Source organism: Haemaphysalis longicornis, unplaced genomic scaffold, assembly GCF_048455015.1.
Source record: "Haemaphysalis longicornis isolate Haplotype H1 unplaced genomic scaffold, Haemaphysalis longicornis Haplotype H1 scaffold_4, whole genome shotgun sequence".
NCBI lineage: Eukaryota > Metazoa > Arthropoda > Arachnida > Ixodida > Ixodidae > Haemaphysalis > Haemaphysalis longicornis.
The window spans coordinates 167,454,900-167,472,161 of NW_027526361.1; the positions used below are offsets into that span (position 1 = coordinate 167,454,900).

The 17,262-nt window shown below is 46.3% G+C and overlaps 1 protein-coding gene across 2 annotated transcripts in view; it reads left to right on the forward strand.

Annotated features, from left to right (window-relative positions):
• Qsm (Zona pelucida superfamily protein qsm) overlaps window positions 1–17,262 on the forward strand; it is a 240,933-nt gene that overhangs the window by 214,177 nt on the left and 9,494 nt on the right. For both annotated transcript variants that reach the window (XM_077707885.1, XM_077707886.1), the window contains exons 6-8: window positions 1,788–1,866; window positions 8,930–9,080; window positions 10,429–10,579. In XM_077707885.1, coding sequence (XP_077564011.1) covers window positions 1,788–1,866; window positions 8,930–9,080; window positions 10,429–10,579 — 381 coding nt within the window. The remainder of the gene's footprint in view (window positions 1–1,787; window positions 1,867–8,929; window positions 9,081–10,428; window positions 10,580–17,262) is intronic.

Below are 17,262 nucleotides of genomic sequence, written 5' to 3' on the forward strand. Positions count from 1 at the left end.
TTTTCTTATTTTAAGCAAGGTCATATCCACAATGCCTTTGATGTCACAATAAAGACATCTCTCGCGTAGACTGATCGGCACTCATAAATAAAAACAAAAATAAATATCCAGGAAATGACGATGTATGCTCTTACAATCTTGCTTTTCATTTCCGCCAGACCGCTGACGGTGATTTTCAATGCTGTTTACTGTTAACTGATATATATATATATACAGAAGTCCTAACACAGCAAATACTTTCAGTAGATATCGCTCTTTTCCTACCTGCAGCCTCAATTTTAATCATTTTGATTTGTGCATACAAAAGCATGTGGTTGAAATTCACGACGGCTTAATGAATTTGCTTCGCTGTTTCTTTTTCTAGGGCGCTGATGTTTTCTGTCGCACATTCATTGCTCGCATCGACTCCGTGTGTTTGTATGGTGTGAATACGATTTTCATGTACTAAGGCGCTGCTTTTTTTCGAAATTGTGAATCTTTAATTCATTAAGATTTCAATTCATTCGTATTTTCAAATTCGTGGGAAGCGGCTGTTCGGGCATTACAGCGACTTGCGCTCTTTACATAGTCGTTCCAATAATTTCCCTGGCTTTTTCTGTCCAGTAATTGGTCGTAACAAACCCTTAGTTAAGACGAAACCTGCTGCATGGAAATTGTAATCACAGGTACTTTTCACCACATTAATATCGAATGCAGGTCTTCGTGTTCTTGGTACGATGCTCGACTGCTTCCGGCCCTTAAAGCGGCCAAAAGAGCAGAATACACGCGTTTATTTTGAAAGTACTGGGCTTCCGTGCATCACTCAGCTCCATTGCAGCCACGAAAGACACTTTTTAACCGTCAAAACGCAAGAAGTATTCGAAGACTCTTAAATTCCGCCTTTGAGTGACGTTTTATCGGAAGCAGTGACGTCATATGGGCCAGCATAAAAACAATTTTCAGAGTGTTAACTTCACGTAAGCATTCAAGGGATGTTACCAAACGGAACTAGCGTCTTCCTTAAGGTAAAAGCAGGGAGGTGTGGTTGGAACACGCCAGAAAACGCGCCAGCCCCTTCAGTGACTCTCCGGTTTGCAATTTGGAACGATGGAATTGCCCACGGACGGACAGATGCGATTATTGGACCTTGCCCTGTTTATGGAAGATTAGCACACCTGCTGGGCGTATGCGCTTAGGTCCCGAAGGGCCTGTTACGTTACAGCTCAGCGCACTTCAGGCTTGCTAAGAGAGGAGTTGCCACGAGCGTGCTAAGAAGTGCCCTGAAGAGGTCCTGCCCTTACCCTTGAAGTCAGCGCCTTCGTTGTCTGTTTCTTCCCGAGTCCCGTCTTGTGCGCTGGTTTTTGACGCGAAAATGTACAACTAAGCCCTTCACTGCACTCTTACTACAATCCTCCAATAATATTGCTTAGCGATGGGTTAGTTCGCCGGGGGAAAATCACGCAAACAAGATTTTGTGACGTCATAAAGAGAGGGGCCGCCCTTGCTTCACATATTTTCTTTAATATCTCCAGTATTTTTTCGATGTTTGCGATAAAGTTGGTGTCATTGTTATCAGAACAAAACAGTCGTTGTAATGAAGCAAACTAGTATTTTGCCTTCATGGCCTCCTTAACAAAGCACGTGGCGTCTCGATATGGTACTGGTTGGTTACGACGAGCAAAATTGAGACTGCTTGATGTTACAGTCCGGCACAGTCATTTGTTTTGAAAGCCTGACGTCGTGAAATTTGTTTGTGGCGTTTGTTTTCTTGAGATGTTCTTGCACTTGACACGTACCCCAATTTGCAGGTACCTACGGAATTCTAACAAGCTACCTGAAAGTCACCGACAGCGCTAACAAGCAAGAGGAGATAATCGTAATGAATGGGTGCGTATTCGTGCAATATGGAATCATTTGCCGCAAGACGCAGTTCTGCGGTCAAAGGAACGCAGCGTGAAATTCCGTTGAAGATATTCCTTTGTAGAAAAGAAAGAAAGCAGAGCGGTTAAGAGAACATAATAACGTCTTTAGTTTGTGACAGTGATTTACTGTGCATGTGCGACGCTGCCGTTGGATACTTGGCTGGTCCTTTGGCATGTGATGCGTTCCTCGTTAATTCGGCGGGCCCAGTGACACGTATACGTGCATTGCAGAACAATGGTACGCATGCTGTGAAGGCTGAAATTCCTACATGCAGCACAACCAAAAAAGTACTGTACGAATATACTGAACATAAGATATGCAAGAACTTTGAAAACGTTCCTTTGCTGCGGTGTCATTCGTGTTCGTATGTTCTTTTTCTAGTGGGCGTGTAAGGATAATGTTCGACAACTTGAAAATCGCTCGCTGACTGGAAGCGTGGAAAATACTACAAATGTTTGGCTGTAAACCTAGTTTATGACACTTTTGTGTGGATTGAAAGGCCAATTCAGCTTCTGTCAGCCAGCGAAAAGTATTGTGTAATAACGCAAAGCTTTCTTGAACACGTGACGTTTTACTCAAGAAGGGAGCAGATTTTTCATAGGTTTCTTCTCTCATTGCATCGCTCAACATTACAACCTTGATCAATCGTGTTCTTTAGTTTTGCCGAGTTGAGACGACGTTGTCCTGGTCTGATAATGCGCTGAGTCGCTCCTTTGACACCTGCAAAGGGCGATAGTAAAATGATGGAATGCGCCCCGTACATATTCATTTTATATTTGTGGTTTATTTTACGCTTCATTTAGCTCGCTACATGAAGTGAAAACACGTCACCCGAGTGCAAAATGCTGCAAAGGAGAACTTCACCGCCGCGGTGGCTCACTGGCTAAAGCGTTGCGCTGCTGAGCACGAGGTCGCGGGTTCGATTCCCGGCCGCGGCGGCCGCTTTTCTGATGGAGGCAAAAAGCAAAAACGCCCGTGTGTACGAGATTTCGGCGCTCGTTAAAGATCCCCAGTTGGTCAAAATTACTCCAGAGCCCTCCACTACGGCGCGCCTCATCGCCTGGGTTGCGTCGGCGCGTTAAACCATATAATTAATCAAATCAAGGAGAACTTGCTTATTGATCTGAGCTAATGTAAGCTTGTTTTCTACGTTGCGCACTTTATACGCGCTACGGTATTGACGGCATAACTGCTGTCCATTGCTACCTTCAGTTGCCATTTCTGTGCGGAAGGCGTGACAACATCCATCTTCTCTTTATGCGGCATGTATGTGTCACTTTCGCATCTGAAATAAACACATCTTTGGATATGAATTTACCTAATAGAGGCTATTCGATGGTTGCGGATGGAGCTCTGCTTACCGTTTAGACACGGACACTCTTGTATGTGGCGATATTATTTCGCACCATATAGAAGCATTCAACTCACCTATACGAGAATCATCTTTCTGTAACAACAAGAACAATGGAGAGCTACATTTTCTTCCGTAGTCCTAGGTTGAGCACTCTTCCGAAGTTCCTTCCTTCTTTTTTGATAAAACTCTTGGCTGTTATTGCCTGTGCTTTCCGTGTGGAGGTGATTCGCACGGGAAACTCAAAATACCCATAACTGCCAAGAACTGGAGCCACAGAAACCTCTGCAAGGAGAAAGGAACATTCGCCAAAACTATATGCTTGGGTAGGCTAAAATTGAGATAATTTGATTTTGCAACAACAGCTGTCACTAGATTGTGTGTGGGCGTCAGTGGCCGCCGGGCATGTCTCTGGTTGGTGCCGCTGATGCGCGGAGGGTGCACGACCTATCACAGCCTCTCAGGCCGCTTCGGCTACCCCACTTGACGGGATGTGTGCGCCGGCGACCGCCGCGCAAACGCGGAGAACGTGCAAGAGGCGCGCGGCGTTTCCTCGATAGCTCTCACCATGCGTAGCGTAGGATGTACTTGGGGCGGGCACAGTTTGGTTTAAACACCTGCGGCCGAAAATTAGGGATATGGAGAAAAGTAAGCCCGACTGACGCTGACTCACAGCTCTCACTTTGACTCCCAGGTTTGTTAGAAAAATGCCTTAAATGCGATAGCTGCTGAAGCGAGACAGGGATAAAAAAGTCGCCCGGCACTTTCCCATCCCCAAGAAAAATAAATGACGAGAAAAAAACTTGGTGCTGCGACGCAACAGTGTCCTCGTGTCCATCGGCGAACTCTTATCGAGAGTCTTACAGAAGCTTGTGAACACCTTCTCCAAAGCTCTTTCCTGTTAAACGCTTCAACTACTTTACGTCGATTGAGTGAATGCGATGTGCTCGCAAGACGCCTGTCTCACCAAAACATGGGTGTAGCAGGGAAGAGTAAGGTACGAGAACACATCAATTCTGAGTGTCTTAGTGATCCTTAGACGCAGGTTAAGGCAGGTCCTATGCATACTGAATCACACAGAAATGGAATCCGGCACACTTCGCCAATCCCACAGTTAGAGACTCAAGTCGTGGCGCTTTATGTGAAAGTCTCCGTCGTAATCTGCATTCACAATACACTTTCCTTGTACGGCCGGGCAGGCTTTTACAAGCGTGCCTGGTTCCGAACAACCGGCAACCTACATCGGTCCCGTGTAGCCGGAGAATAGTAGGCATACATTTCGTGCGGTGCATATAGTGCATAACCGTTGCCTACTTTTCTTTTCCATTTTCACTTTTTGGAAAAGTTCAGGCTAACGCATCCCTTTATCCATTTTCAGGCGTTTACAAAGTGTGCCGATTTCGTTATTGTGGACTGAATCCTGATGGAATTTTGCTGCTAGTACAGGTGGATTAAAAACAGGATGTTCAAAGTAAAACTAAAGACACGTGTTAATTAAGACCTTGGCGACTTTAAAGTGCTCAGCATGGAACTTGATAAGGAGCATAGCATAGGGGGCATTGGGTCCCACACATGTACGACTCATGAAAGTATAAAAAGAGGCTATTAGGGTGTATTGGTTAGAGATGATCAAAATAAACGACAGCGCATCTAGGACACGGACAAAAGGAAGACCTGACACACATGAGCCCTCGTGCGTGTCGTCTTCGGTTTGGCCGTGTTCTAGATGAGCTGTCCTGTCTACTTGAGCAAACAGTTGGATGGCAATTCAGTGTCAATTCTAAACTGTGTGCGGTATCCTTTATGTTTTCGTATCATCGGGCAGTTGTCGGCTGGAGGTCACCTTGTTAGTTAAACCCGACAAGGTACGCCGATAGTTGAGTTACCATCATTCAGGAATAGGTTCCGGAATCCGAGGGCCATGCCGGAACGGGTATACGCACGACTTAATTGCGCTCATATAGTGTACCTGTAAAGCTAACTGCTGTAGAATTAAAGCAGTCTACTGGAATTGTCCCTTGGCACTTTTCTTTCGTTTCTGTACACATTGTACTTGTTTGACTTGGTGATACATCATTGCACCAAATTCAACAGAACTGAATATAAGGCGCGAATTGAATCCACACAGGTTCGAAAGAACCTCTGTGCGTTCAGACTTTTCAAACAGATAACAGTCGGCAGTGATCTCAGAACGAATTAAGGAACTGTTTGCGATAGATTTTTGAGACGCATTTGCGAAATTACTGCGAGGTCGTGCTGCCAGATTACCTTTCCCAGCAGTACACTTAAAAGGAACACCGCGGTTGTGAATCCTAGTCGAGGACCCATAAAACTCAATTGTACCCCTTTAATAGTTATGTTGTTAAGCAGCATCAGGCCAATGGGAAGACGTATAATTAAAATTCCCGTCTACAGCTGGTTGTGCCTATACTATCAACCATCCCTGGAACAGTCGTTCGATTATTTTGGGCGAGAGTGTTACTCGAATGGAGAAACATAATTAAACAGCCCCATAAAGGCGAGACTGATGGAAAAGAAAATAAAGTACGATGCCGTACTGGACAGACAGGACCAGCGGTCATCCTCGTACAGACAGGACCAGCGCTCATCCTCGTGTTTTCCCTTTCGCCTGTACTTCCCACGATGTTTTAGTATTTTTTACCACCTGTTACCGATACACACAAAATCTTCGTTTTATAGTAGAACACGAAGATTATTTAAAGAATGCCGCGTAACGGAGGGTCCAACCCTATTTACCGTGCGACGATAGCATCGGTTCTCTCGACTGCATCACCTCACTACGGTGCGTAACTAAGTGTTAGGTATGCAAAAATAAGCTGAGTGATTATCCTTCCCTTACTTTCTCGAAGGTTGGGCGTGTGCATAAAACACTGCGTGGTACCCTCCTTTGTCATCGAAACCTTGATGTGTGAGGTAAATCATTAAGCAATCTTGCATTAGGGTGGCTGTCGCAAGATGTGCTGCATCTTATTTTGTTTATTTATTTTCAATACTGCCAGTCTCGGGTGAGACCACAGCAGGTGGGCATTCATACAATTCCAGCAGGAACAACAGCGATGGGCCTAACATTGGCCAACAAACAAAAACAACAATAAACTGTACAATAAAAGGGTACCACACACTTTCACTTCACGTGCAGAACCGTTGAGTTGTTTAGCATTGTCAACGTTGAGGTTTCCCTCAGGGAGCCCTTGCGGGGTGTTACATAAGGAGAAGGTCAAAACAACGGTATAGACACAACAATAGTGTAGACACAAGAATACAGACAACAATACAGATGTACAGACATGTAAACAGTGTAAATACATAGACATACAAAGTCTTTGCGTAGTGTAGACCACCGCAGTTTAGTTTCGGAAAAGCATCAAATTCCCTTCTCCCCGACATCCAGTTCACGCTTCAAAGCGAACGCGACGGCTCCCTCCCCCCCTCCTCCTGCTTCTTTGATGTCCAAGTGACGAGTAGAAGCAGGAGCTCTCTGCTCATAGGAAGATGACGCACACCGGTCGCCACCGTCAGTTTAGTTCGGCTCTCCCCCTCGACCGAAAGGCCTCAGCTGTGTCCTCCCTATTCCCAGAGCGGCGACTGTTTGTTTCCCGGATTATGCACGCAAAGAGAGCAGAATCGGATAATTGCGGACCCAACGAAAATAAAGAAGAAAAAGAGAACCACTCTAAAGGTTTATCTTCTCGGTGTCCGCCGCCGTAAGCAAAAGAGGGCGGCTAACTGCGAGAGGGCATCGACCGTCGGAGCCCTGGAACGACGAAGCCGGTGCCCGGCGTGCCATGAGCAAGCGAGGCGCCAGACAGCTTATTCAGAAAAGAGGGGTGCAAATCGTCCATAACCACCAACGACGACGGGCTACCCGATCCCCGACCTTGTGAGGTACATGGGTTTAGACATGGGTCTGTTTAGGCTGCCGTGTTTTAGACTGACAATGCCCAATAAATGTCACTAGGCAACTAAAAGTCACTAGAATTCTTTATCTTGATACAAACACAGAGTGGGCAGGCATTTTATATTTATTTCTTATGGCAAACCACTAGGAATCAGGAAAGAGGGAATTTTGAACACCGGCCAGTTTCGGACGGGATGTAGGTATTATTCCCCGTGCACAGCCGATGAAAACCGCATAATTATCTTGCCTACTCAAAAAACACAGGCTACCTGTGGAGAAGCCGACGCTAGTGAAAACAGAATGGCAAGTAGTTTAGAAGAACTTGTTGATGGGCGATTTGGTGCATCTTCAACGTAATGTAAAAAACTGCGCAATTTTGGACGGCCGCGATAAGGGAGGAAACACAGGACGCGCGGACACTTGCAACTGTTGCAACTTCTTTCAGTTGCAAGTCTGCGCCTGTCCTGTGTTTCCTCCATTTTTGTGGCCGCGCAAAATTGCGCAGTTTTTTACTTTACAGAATGGCAAGCACTTGCAGGGGTGGCAGATCAGAGTCAGCCATTTGCAGTGCAAAGTGTTGTCGCCACGGTGAAAAGCGGTCTTTCTCGCAAGCGGTTTCTGTTGTGTGAATTCTCTTCCGCGTTGTTGCACGTGCGTCCCAAAATAACAATAACTACGTGATAATTATGCATAAACATGCAGAATATGAGCAATATTGTCCCCCTATACGAGATCCTACGACCCAAACAATCGGGATTGCTGAATAGTCTACGCAAAGGAGCTCTTTCTGCTCATTGCGAGTTTTCTCGTGTGATGGCGGAGGAAAGAGCGGAGGGGCGGGACAATTGTAGCAGGAAAGCTCTTTGGTTGCGTAAATTGAGCGTATTTATTAAGAAGCCATTGGTTTTTCGAACGGTATTATTGCCGTACGCATGAAGCTCTACGGCATGGTTCCGCAAAGCCGTTCCCGAAACACTACTATCACCCCCATTCCTTTGTCATTTGTGCCAAACCTTTGCTGCTAATGCTAAAATGTTGCTTCGCTTGATGATATGTACAGGCGCCACCAAAAGTAATGGGAATACGGTCTCGAAATTTGTAGGAATGTCTTCTTCCGGCAACTACCCGGTTGCATCAATCGCGTTTAAGGAGTCCTGCCTAATTGTAAATGTTTTCTGTAAGCCAGTAATGGCGGTCATCGAAATATGTTATGACAAATATATTATGATATGCGCAAATACTTATTCCAATTACTTAGTACGCCACCTGTACGCTTAGTTTTGCTTTGCGTAGACCATCTTTTAACATCGGCTTTTTACACAACACGCCAGCTGTGCGAAAAGTGAGCACACAAAAAGCAGCATACATGTGTTTGTGTGACTTTTAGCTGTAAGAGTAAATCGTTTGAGAATGTGACATGCATCAGCATACAGGCCTGCTTCAATGTTTGGGCGTGGTAGACGTTAGCTGCATGTGCAGATTGTTTGACAATATGGCATATAGTTTCCAAGCCCACAAGTGCTCCCCGGAACACTGTTGGCTGACAAGCACTGCGACGGCGCCGTGTTGTCGTTTTGTTCTCGTGTGTGTCCAATTTCGCACTGCTCTCTTCCTTCACCACTGCCATACGGAATCGCAACTTCTTGTGTCTCATTTTGTCGCGCATTCGCGCTACCCATACGGTGACAGAATTATGTGTAATAAAATGCGCTTTATCAACTCATCTGTATCACGGTGATGTTTATTCTTTCACTCAGCTGCTCCATCGACCCTTATATATTCGGAAACTTCGAAACACCGGACGGTGGTGACACGCTCACGGCCAAGTTCAGGGCATTCAAGTTTCCCGAGTCCAACTACGTGCTCTTCGTAGGGACAGTCAACGTGTGCATCAAGGAGTGCAAAGGCGTAAGTCTGGAATCTAAAATTCTTATGTTTAATGGGCCTCCTTCTGCCGTCACTTCGCCGCTGCTCCCTCTTGTAGGCTCCTTCCTGATCACCGCAAGAAAGCCGAGTTTGGGGAAAACTGCAAAAGTTACCTACAGTTCCGACTATTTGCGGGACGGAACGGCGTTGAACAGCAGTGATGAAGCAGGCAGTAGCACTTGTGCCTTACCACAGTTATACGTTCCTGATGGCAAGAATCCCTAATTGGGAGAATGATGAAGAGCGCGAAAACCGTATTTTGAACAATGATTATTGGTGTTAGTTTTTTGTCACTGAATTGTGCGACTGGTTAATGATTAAACACACAAGACGGTGTATACTACGTGTGTTTCTACGGTTTCCTTTTCCTTCTTTATCTAAAAAAAGGCAATCTAATTGCTAGTTTTAAATTATAGAACGAGGGTACTCTCTGTTCAGTACTTTAATGTTGCTTCAAATATGCCTCAGGTTCGGTCTGCGATGGCTAATGTCGCGTGTATGAGCCAGGGAAGCGGCTGTAGTAGTTTTACACCGTCTTCCCCATATATACGCTGCGTTCGAGCATTATTTTACCCTTCATTTCACCACGTGGTTGTACCAAATGACATGAACGCGAACTGAAATTTTCGCATTGAGGCGACACAATAATTAGTATTCTTTTGTTAATTGCTTCTTCTGCGCTGGATTATGACCAACACCAGAAAAAATCTAAAAAAAAATTATTCAACTGCGTTCAACACGAAAACAAAGAAAACAATGCAGCTACGTTCACGGGTTTCAACGACATAGATCAGGCGAACTCCACTGAGTCGACTGGAAAAAAATTGAGACGAGGAGGACTCAAATATGAATGCGACGAGCTATATACCGTTTTCAATAACTAGTTATTGCTCAATCTTTTAACGTCATTCTGTTCTAAAGGCTACGACGGGTCGTATCTTTAGAGTACCATATGTGTTAAGCTCCTTTGTGCTAGACATTTTCAAATCGTTCCTTCAATTTTTTTATTTGGACTTGTTCTTTTTTTTGTTGCAAATTTGATACATAGTAGGGCCGCTCATCTAGGCATCAGCCCAAGTGAGCAGTACTTTGTTTCAAAAGGGTTTACTGAAGGGCTTGTTGGTACATTATATCGTTTAAAAACAGCGCGGACTGAGACGGCACAAACAAAGCTCTTTACCTTCCTTTGTCCCGTCTTCCGCGCACTTTGGTCACGCTTGCGGACTTGTTCGAGCAATTTTAGAATTCGCCAATAAGCATCCAGTGCACAAAGTGCATTGATGCCGATTGAGAGTCGTGCAAGCGGCAGTTTGACCTTTCCTTCTGACAGGTGCCGTGCGGCAATGATCAGTACGGCTACGGTCGGAGGAGGCGATCTGTTCCTGCTGAAATCCCCAAAGACCCCAACAAGGTGTTCGAAGTGGAACTGACGACTTTTCTCAAAGTACAGTACCGGGACGACCTGTTCACGCTGAATAAAGGTAAGCAGGCACATCTAGCATTCTATACGAACTTGGGAATGTTGTGTTTCGCTTGTTCAGGTCGCTTTCTTTTTCCTCCGTTTGCCTCAAATCTGAGACTCTGGTGAAGTAAAATGGAGATGCATTACAAAACAGGTTGTTGAATGTTTAGGCGCGAGAATTACGATGAGAGACCAACGCGTGTATCTGCACATTCGGCAGCCGTACATGGGAATACGCTTTTTATAGCAAATGCCCCGTAGGCGCTTACTGAAAAAATCCCCGCAGAGAATTAAAAAAAAAACAGTTTTTGTTTCCATTACAGGAAAAGGTCGAAAAGAAACAGGATGCCACAAATCGCTCTTTTCACGAACGCTCTTGAAACTACGGACAAAGACACGAGCTGTCATTGCCTATATAGTGGAAGCTCATTAATTAGAATCCAAAGGGGACGCCCTTCGGTTGGAATTAATGAAAGCCTGAAATAATGAAAATGATAAATAACAATCGTGCACTGCGACTGGGAAGAAGGAGGGCGTGTCTAGACTTCGTTGCTTGACAAATTCTGTTATTGTAGTCTACCTTGAGTCATTAAAAGCGACAGCCAGCACTTTTTTGCTCTCACGAGCGATTGTAGGGAAAGGCCTCCCATTCGCCTTCTTCAGAAATAAAGAAGAAACGGGTGGCATTCTACAAGGCTATCACTTCCGAGCGAATGGCCGCACTAATGCTTCGTCCTAGGGCCCGTTTCTCTAAAAAAAGGGTGTCGTTTTTAAGCGACGCGGGGCCCCATGGGAGGGACGAGAATGGGCCAGAGGAGCGCTGTAGCAAGCGCCCAGAACGACAAGCGAAACGACGAAGGGAGGGGGGGGGGGGGGGGGGGCAGGGCTCGTGGCTTTGCTCCCGTGCTACAGTGCTCGCTTCTCTTCAACACCTCAAAGCGACGACCCAGCCCAAGAACGCATGCTTTGCACGAGGATACCGCGTCGCTACAAAACGATGCACCCGTTTTTAGATGCGACTGCATCTCATTCACTCGCGTTGTCCATGCAGCGTCGTCGGCGTTGTTGTCGTCCGCCCCTCCCCCATTCTCCCCGCCGCGCGAGCTGCGCTCTCCGCCACTCACCCCCTCTCCTCTCCGATGCCCCTCTCTCGCGAGGGGCATTGGATTGGATTCGAATGGATTGGCTTGGCTTGGCTTGGATTGGATTGGATTGGATTGGATTAAAGTGGATTGTGTTGTATTGTATTGCGTCATAGCCGTGGCAGACACACTGGCGCCGGCGCATGTGCAGTACTCTCTCTTCCGCGGTCTCCTCTCCTTCGGGCGCGCTGCGCATATAACCGGTGTGCCGCTCTCCGGCGGCCTTTCGGTCGACGGTTCCTCTCCGCGTGCGCTTGAACCCCTCTCAGCGTCGCATCACACCAAGGTTCCCGCGAGGGGAGGTGGGTGTAATTTTTTTTTTGAAAATTGGGCTCCTGCTTCTCATCGTCACTGACGGCGACAGATTTTGCGCTTTCGACCTGAGATACGAAGCCCTCGGCTGTCAGCGTGCCCCATATGACCGCAGTCCCAGCCATGCTGGCGTTGTCTCGAGAGAATGCGCCTTCCAAAGTGCATGCCTAGCGCTTTAAAGACGACGGTCTTTCTTTCTTGGACTACTTAATCTCAGAAATTTTTGTCTGTCTTTATGTCTGTCTGTCTGTCTGTCTGTCTGTCTGTCTGTCTGTCTGTCTGTCTGTCTGTCTGTCTGTGACTCTATTCACCAACCGGGCCAAAGTGAAACAGGAGCTGCACAATAGTATTATATACCCGCCGCCAAATCTACACGTCTAAGTCCGGCGTCAATGTTCATACTTGTCAACATTTTTGAACAAGAACAAGACATTACGTAAATATAATGCTCAAAATCAATACATAAACGATATTTGCGTGTTCCGTAATTAAATATTTACGGATGCTTGTTTTTTGCGATAGCAAATAAAATACTACATCAACTGCAGAAAACCGTCGCCTGCTGTTTCCCGCGCTACTACAGCTTCTGGCGGCATTTAAAAAATTAAACGGCAACATGAACGTTCGTGGAGTAGGGAAAGATGGTCATATAAACGTTGTAGTAGGGTGCCTTGATTCACGCGCGTCTCCGCCGTACGGCAGCGCCTGCATCGAGGCACACGACTTGGAGCAGTGGAACGCGGTAAATTTAAATTGACTTGAGCGTACTTCCAGCGTGTTATCTTGGAAGGAATATAACGGCAAAGGAACAGCATGAGAGATGAGCGAAAATAGAAGTGATTCATTTGCTTGGAAAGGGCACCAGTCGACTATCGTCTTCCTCGACATTTGTAACAAAAGGAGCACAAACGCGGCCATTTTTTTTTCAGATTATTTTTGCCCGATGGCACCTCGTATTTTGTTTTCGCGACGACGCATCTTCGTGTATGTGTACTGGATGTGTTTCTCTGGCCGTTTGCAAGACACCAAGGCGGCGGCGCGGTGGGGCGAATTATGAATTATCCATGGTGGAACCTACACGAACTCCAATGAACAGGCTTTATTATACATGGACTCCTATGGAGACTCGGTCGGACCAAATCGTACAGTTCGATTTATGACTCAATTCAAAACATTGAAGTTCAAATTAAGGAGCTTACTGTTCAAGCACTCCTCAAGTAAACATTATGATCGCTAGAAATGCAAACTTGTTGTCCGTCCAAGAAATAGAGAGGTTTCGCCCATGCAAATAGAACACAGGTGCAATCTTTCTTATTATTGTTTGTCAGCTGTGAATAGTGGACTGAAAATTTGGATGTTCAACTTTCTGGCCAGATTTTCAAAAGAGAGCACTGGAGTGGATTTGTTGTAATTTTGACGTTCGACTCCTCACTTCCATTTTCACCGGTTTAAGCAAATGTTTGAATTGAAATTGAAAAGTAGAGTGGAAATGCTCTTTCAATGTGGTAATTTTTGTGCAAAGTTCTGTTACTTTTTTGGAACCCTATAAGCTTCGAATGAATGAAACAAATTTGTCTTGTGGGTTTCGGGGACTTCGCCAGGACACTTTTTGTCGGCAGGTTTTGCATCTATCTGTCTTAAGTTGTAATTCCCATATTCAATAGGTATGCTGTAGCCTTGCGATTAGAATTCATATACGATCCATCAAAAATAGCCAGTTGTTCTATATGGTGGCAGCATATTGCCGCCTTGTCTGCGTGAAAATATTATTAAACATCATTTCGGAGGGCGGACGCACCATGTTCAAGCAGACGGGTACAACAAAAATTAATGTGCATTAGGTGTACGGCTTCACATAATATCTGTAGCCGCTTAACACGATGTTAGTGAATTAGGTATGATTCCAGGAAGTTTCACCCAATTGTACTAATGAAGATAACGGGTCTACATAAACGAGATAATGGGCATATTGACCGTCCGGATGTTCACACATCAAAAAGTGTGCTACACTTCATAGGAATGTTGGGATACTGTCATACAGGGGACAAATGTATAGTCCCGATTGATATTTTTTAAAGCAGCAAATTTTCTAAGAAATAAAAACTGAATTATCCAACCTCTACTTACACTCTTCTTTGTTACTTAAACATTACTGTATGCAGGTGTGGGGAAAAGGCAGGAGTTCTTTCGTCCCCTTTGCAACATAATATTGTTAAACCATTCAAGAAAAAAAACCTAGCACTTTAGAATACATATGTGTTTTAACATGCAGAGTCGCTTGAACAAGAAATAACGACAAGCGGAGAAAGGCGTTGGCGTGGTTATGGGGAGGGTGGAACAAATTGTAGTTACCTTGTATCCTAACCTTCACCTTAGCAAACTCTATACTTCTCAGAGAACAACGTCTTAGTCGACATAAATCGACATGAGTCGGCGTGAGTCAGAGTTGGCCGCATTCACGGACTGCGTTCTATTTGTTGCGAACGCGCTGTTTTGGCATCTTGCAAGAGCCAAAATACGAGAATGTGTAGCTCGTGATTCCAATTCGATGCGTCCAGGTGCCCACATTACAGTAACCGTATGCCACACTGTAGCTGTAGTGGTCCAAATAGTTTTAGGGATGGCAGTATTGGCACCGTGCCCACAGTATCCGTTTCCCACCACCCGGTGCCACAGCTGCCCTTACACTCTACCCCATCTAAAGCAGCATCGAAGCTGTCCAAATAGTTTTAGGGATCGCTCTATTGGCAACCCACGCTGCCATATTGGCAACGTGATTATAATTTTACTATGTGGTAGCACACCTCCTTGAGGATAAGATCACAGTGTATTGTGCATCATAAATTCGAAGGCAATAAATGGCCCAATGAGCGAATACGCCATAGCCCGGCGATTAATTACAGCTACACCGCTTTAAAACACTTGATGTGCTGCGGTGCCTAATACGTATCCGGAGAGGCGTATTAACCAGGGCTTAAAAAGCACGTGCCGCTAGCCAGCGCTTGTGTACAGCAACACAGCGGACCGTAGCCTTCCATTTGCTGCGGTAAGTTACTGTGCGAGCTCTGCGCGGTGGCAGTACATAGATTGCGGCTGTGAAGCATGAAACCTCTAAACTGTCGGTGACCGCAAGCTCGGCAGCAACGAAAAGTGTCGGCCAACGCCAGTGCACCAAGATGCCGCGAATTTCTAAACATTACTCGAAGTCAGCGCCTCCTGCTATAAACGAGAGTACCTCTCCCCACTGCGCGATGGGACGCCTAGCTCGTAGTACGGAATGGAATTGTCGGAGGGAGCCGTTTCTCTTACGGACGCTAGACTCCAGCTTTTTAAATGCAGAGCATTTCAGTAACTCACGATGTCACCCGCGTTGTCCCGTCGTAGTCCGCACCGTCGTTGTCCGTACCCCTCTCCCTAAACCATAAAAAAGAAAATACTATCCGGCGCCAGGTTTCGATCCCTCGACCCTGCGGGCGGAACGCAATGCACATGGTGCTCTACCCACTGCGCCACAAAGCCGACACAGAATGGGACGCTATGAACGCGCCTTATATCGTTGACTCATTCAAATTACTGCTGACGAGCGCTCTCTCGTCAGCAGTTGCCACAAGTGCAACAACATTAACGTAACGCAAACTACTTAACATCGTGCGCCCCCGGAAATGCTCTGCATTTGATCGTGCCCCTCGCGAGGGGGATGTTTCACTGCGTCGCCATGCGAACAGTTTGCCACGCTTTAGTTTCAGTTCTTTTTGCTCAATTGGCTCTTTAAGGCCTTCGCCATAACGCACCGTCAAAGCGGAACACCGGTCTGCCTACTGACGGATGTGGCTGCCTAGGCGCACTCCAAATGCGTCTCTGTCGCGCTGTACCAGATGAACCGCGGGACTACTTAAATGCTATGGTAAGGTAGACAACCTAACAGACACCCACCTAACAGAACTACCGCAAAATTTGGTACAATTGAACTCAGCAAGCATGTTTAAGCAAAAAAAAAATGTCTTTGCAAAGGATAAACTGCTGGGGCTGGAACGCACGCCATCGGCGCGAGAACGCATGACTATATCTTGGTAACTCTTCCTTCAACTCTATCGACATCTTAAATGACTGCAGAACATAGTTAACTAACACATCCAGTACCTATACTAGAAGGTCACAAAACACCTCAGCCAAAAGATACTGCTTTATGCGCATCAGATAACCTGGAAGCTTGCTGAAAACAGTTTTCTCTCGTTCCCGGTATTGGCATTCATCAAACGCCGAAATTACGTCATTAGCGGCTATTCGCCAGCTTGTCTTCAGTTGCAGCAGGGAACGCATTCGATAGCCACTTTAAGAAGAAAGCCACAAAAGCGAAGCAGAAACTGAGGGTGTATCTGCTGCAACGAGCAGTGTCGCTCCGTGCTGGCGATAACTCGAGCTATCGTAGTGCTTCCAGACGCATAGAAAAGACTGTAAGCGCTTATCTGAAGTGTTGCAGAATCCTTTTAACGCCCACGATGCCGACTAGCGCAGACTTAAAATAAGTGGATTGCAGTGGCTCCCGATTATGCGATGTGGGCTCTTCCAACCAGCTGCGTAACCACTGTCGCCGATTGCCTCCTGCATGACGTAATCTTACATCACGGTGCTCCTCGCGAGCTATTGACAGACTGCGGACGATACTTCCTTTCCCGAGTAGTCGACGACGTTCTCCGCCCCTGCGCAACCGTTCACAAAGTCACCACCTCCTACCACACTGAAATCAACGGCCTCACAAAGCCGGGATCATCATCAAAACCGGACTTCAACAGATATGCTTTCTATGTACGTTTCTGACAACCATAGTGACTGGGACATTGCATTGCCTTCCATAACTCCTCGCGCCTTGATAGTGCCGGATACTCTGCCTTCTACCTTCTACCTTCTACGTTCTACCTCCTCTTTGGCCGAGAGCCTACGTTACTGCTGGGCACTTATTTCAACACCCCATGCCACCTTCCGTATATGCGCAAGATGCCATCGCCCGCGCTCACTTTGCCCGCAACATAGCTCGCGTCAGGCTCGCCTCGTCCCAGCGCTCTCAAAAGGATCGCTACGACTGCCGTCACAGCACCCGCCACTTTGCACCTGGATCCCTTGTGCTGCTCTGGTGTCCTGAACGGAGCGTAGGGCGTTCGGAAAAGCGTCTAGCCAGGTACTACGGCCCCTACGGTGTCGTGCGCCAAGTGACTGAGGTAAATTTCGAAAATCGCCCCGCTCGTTTCGT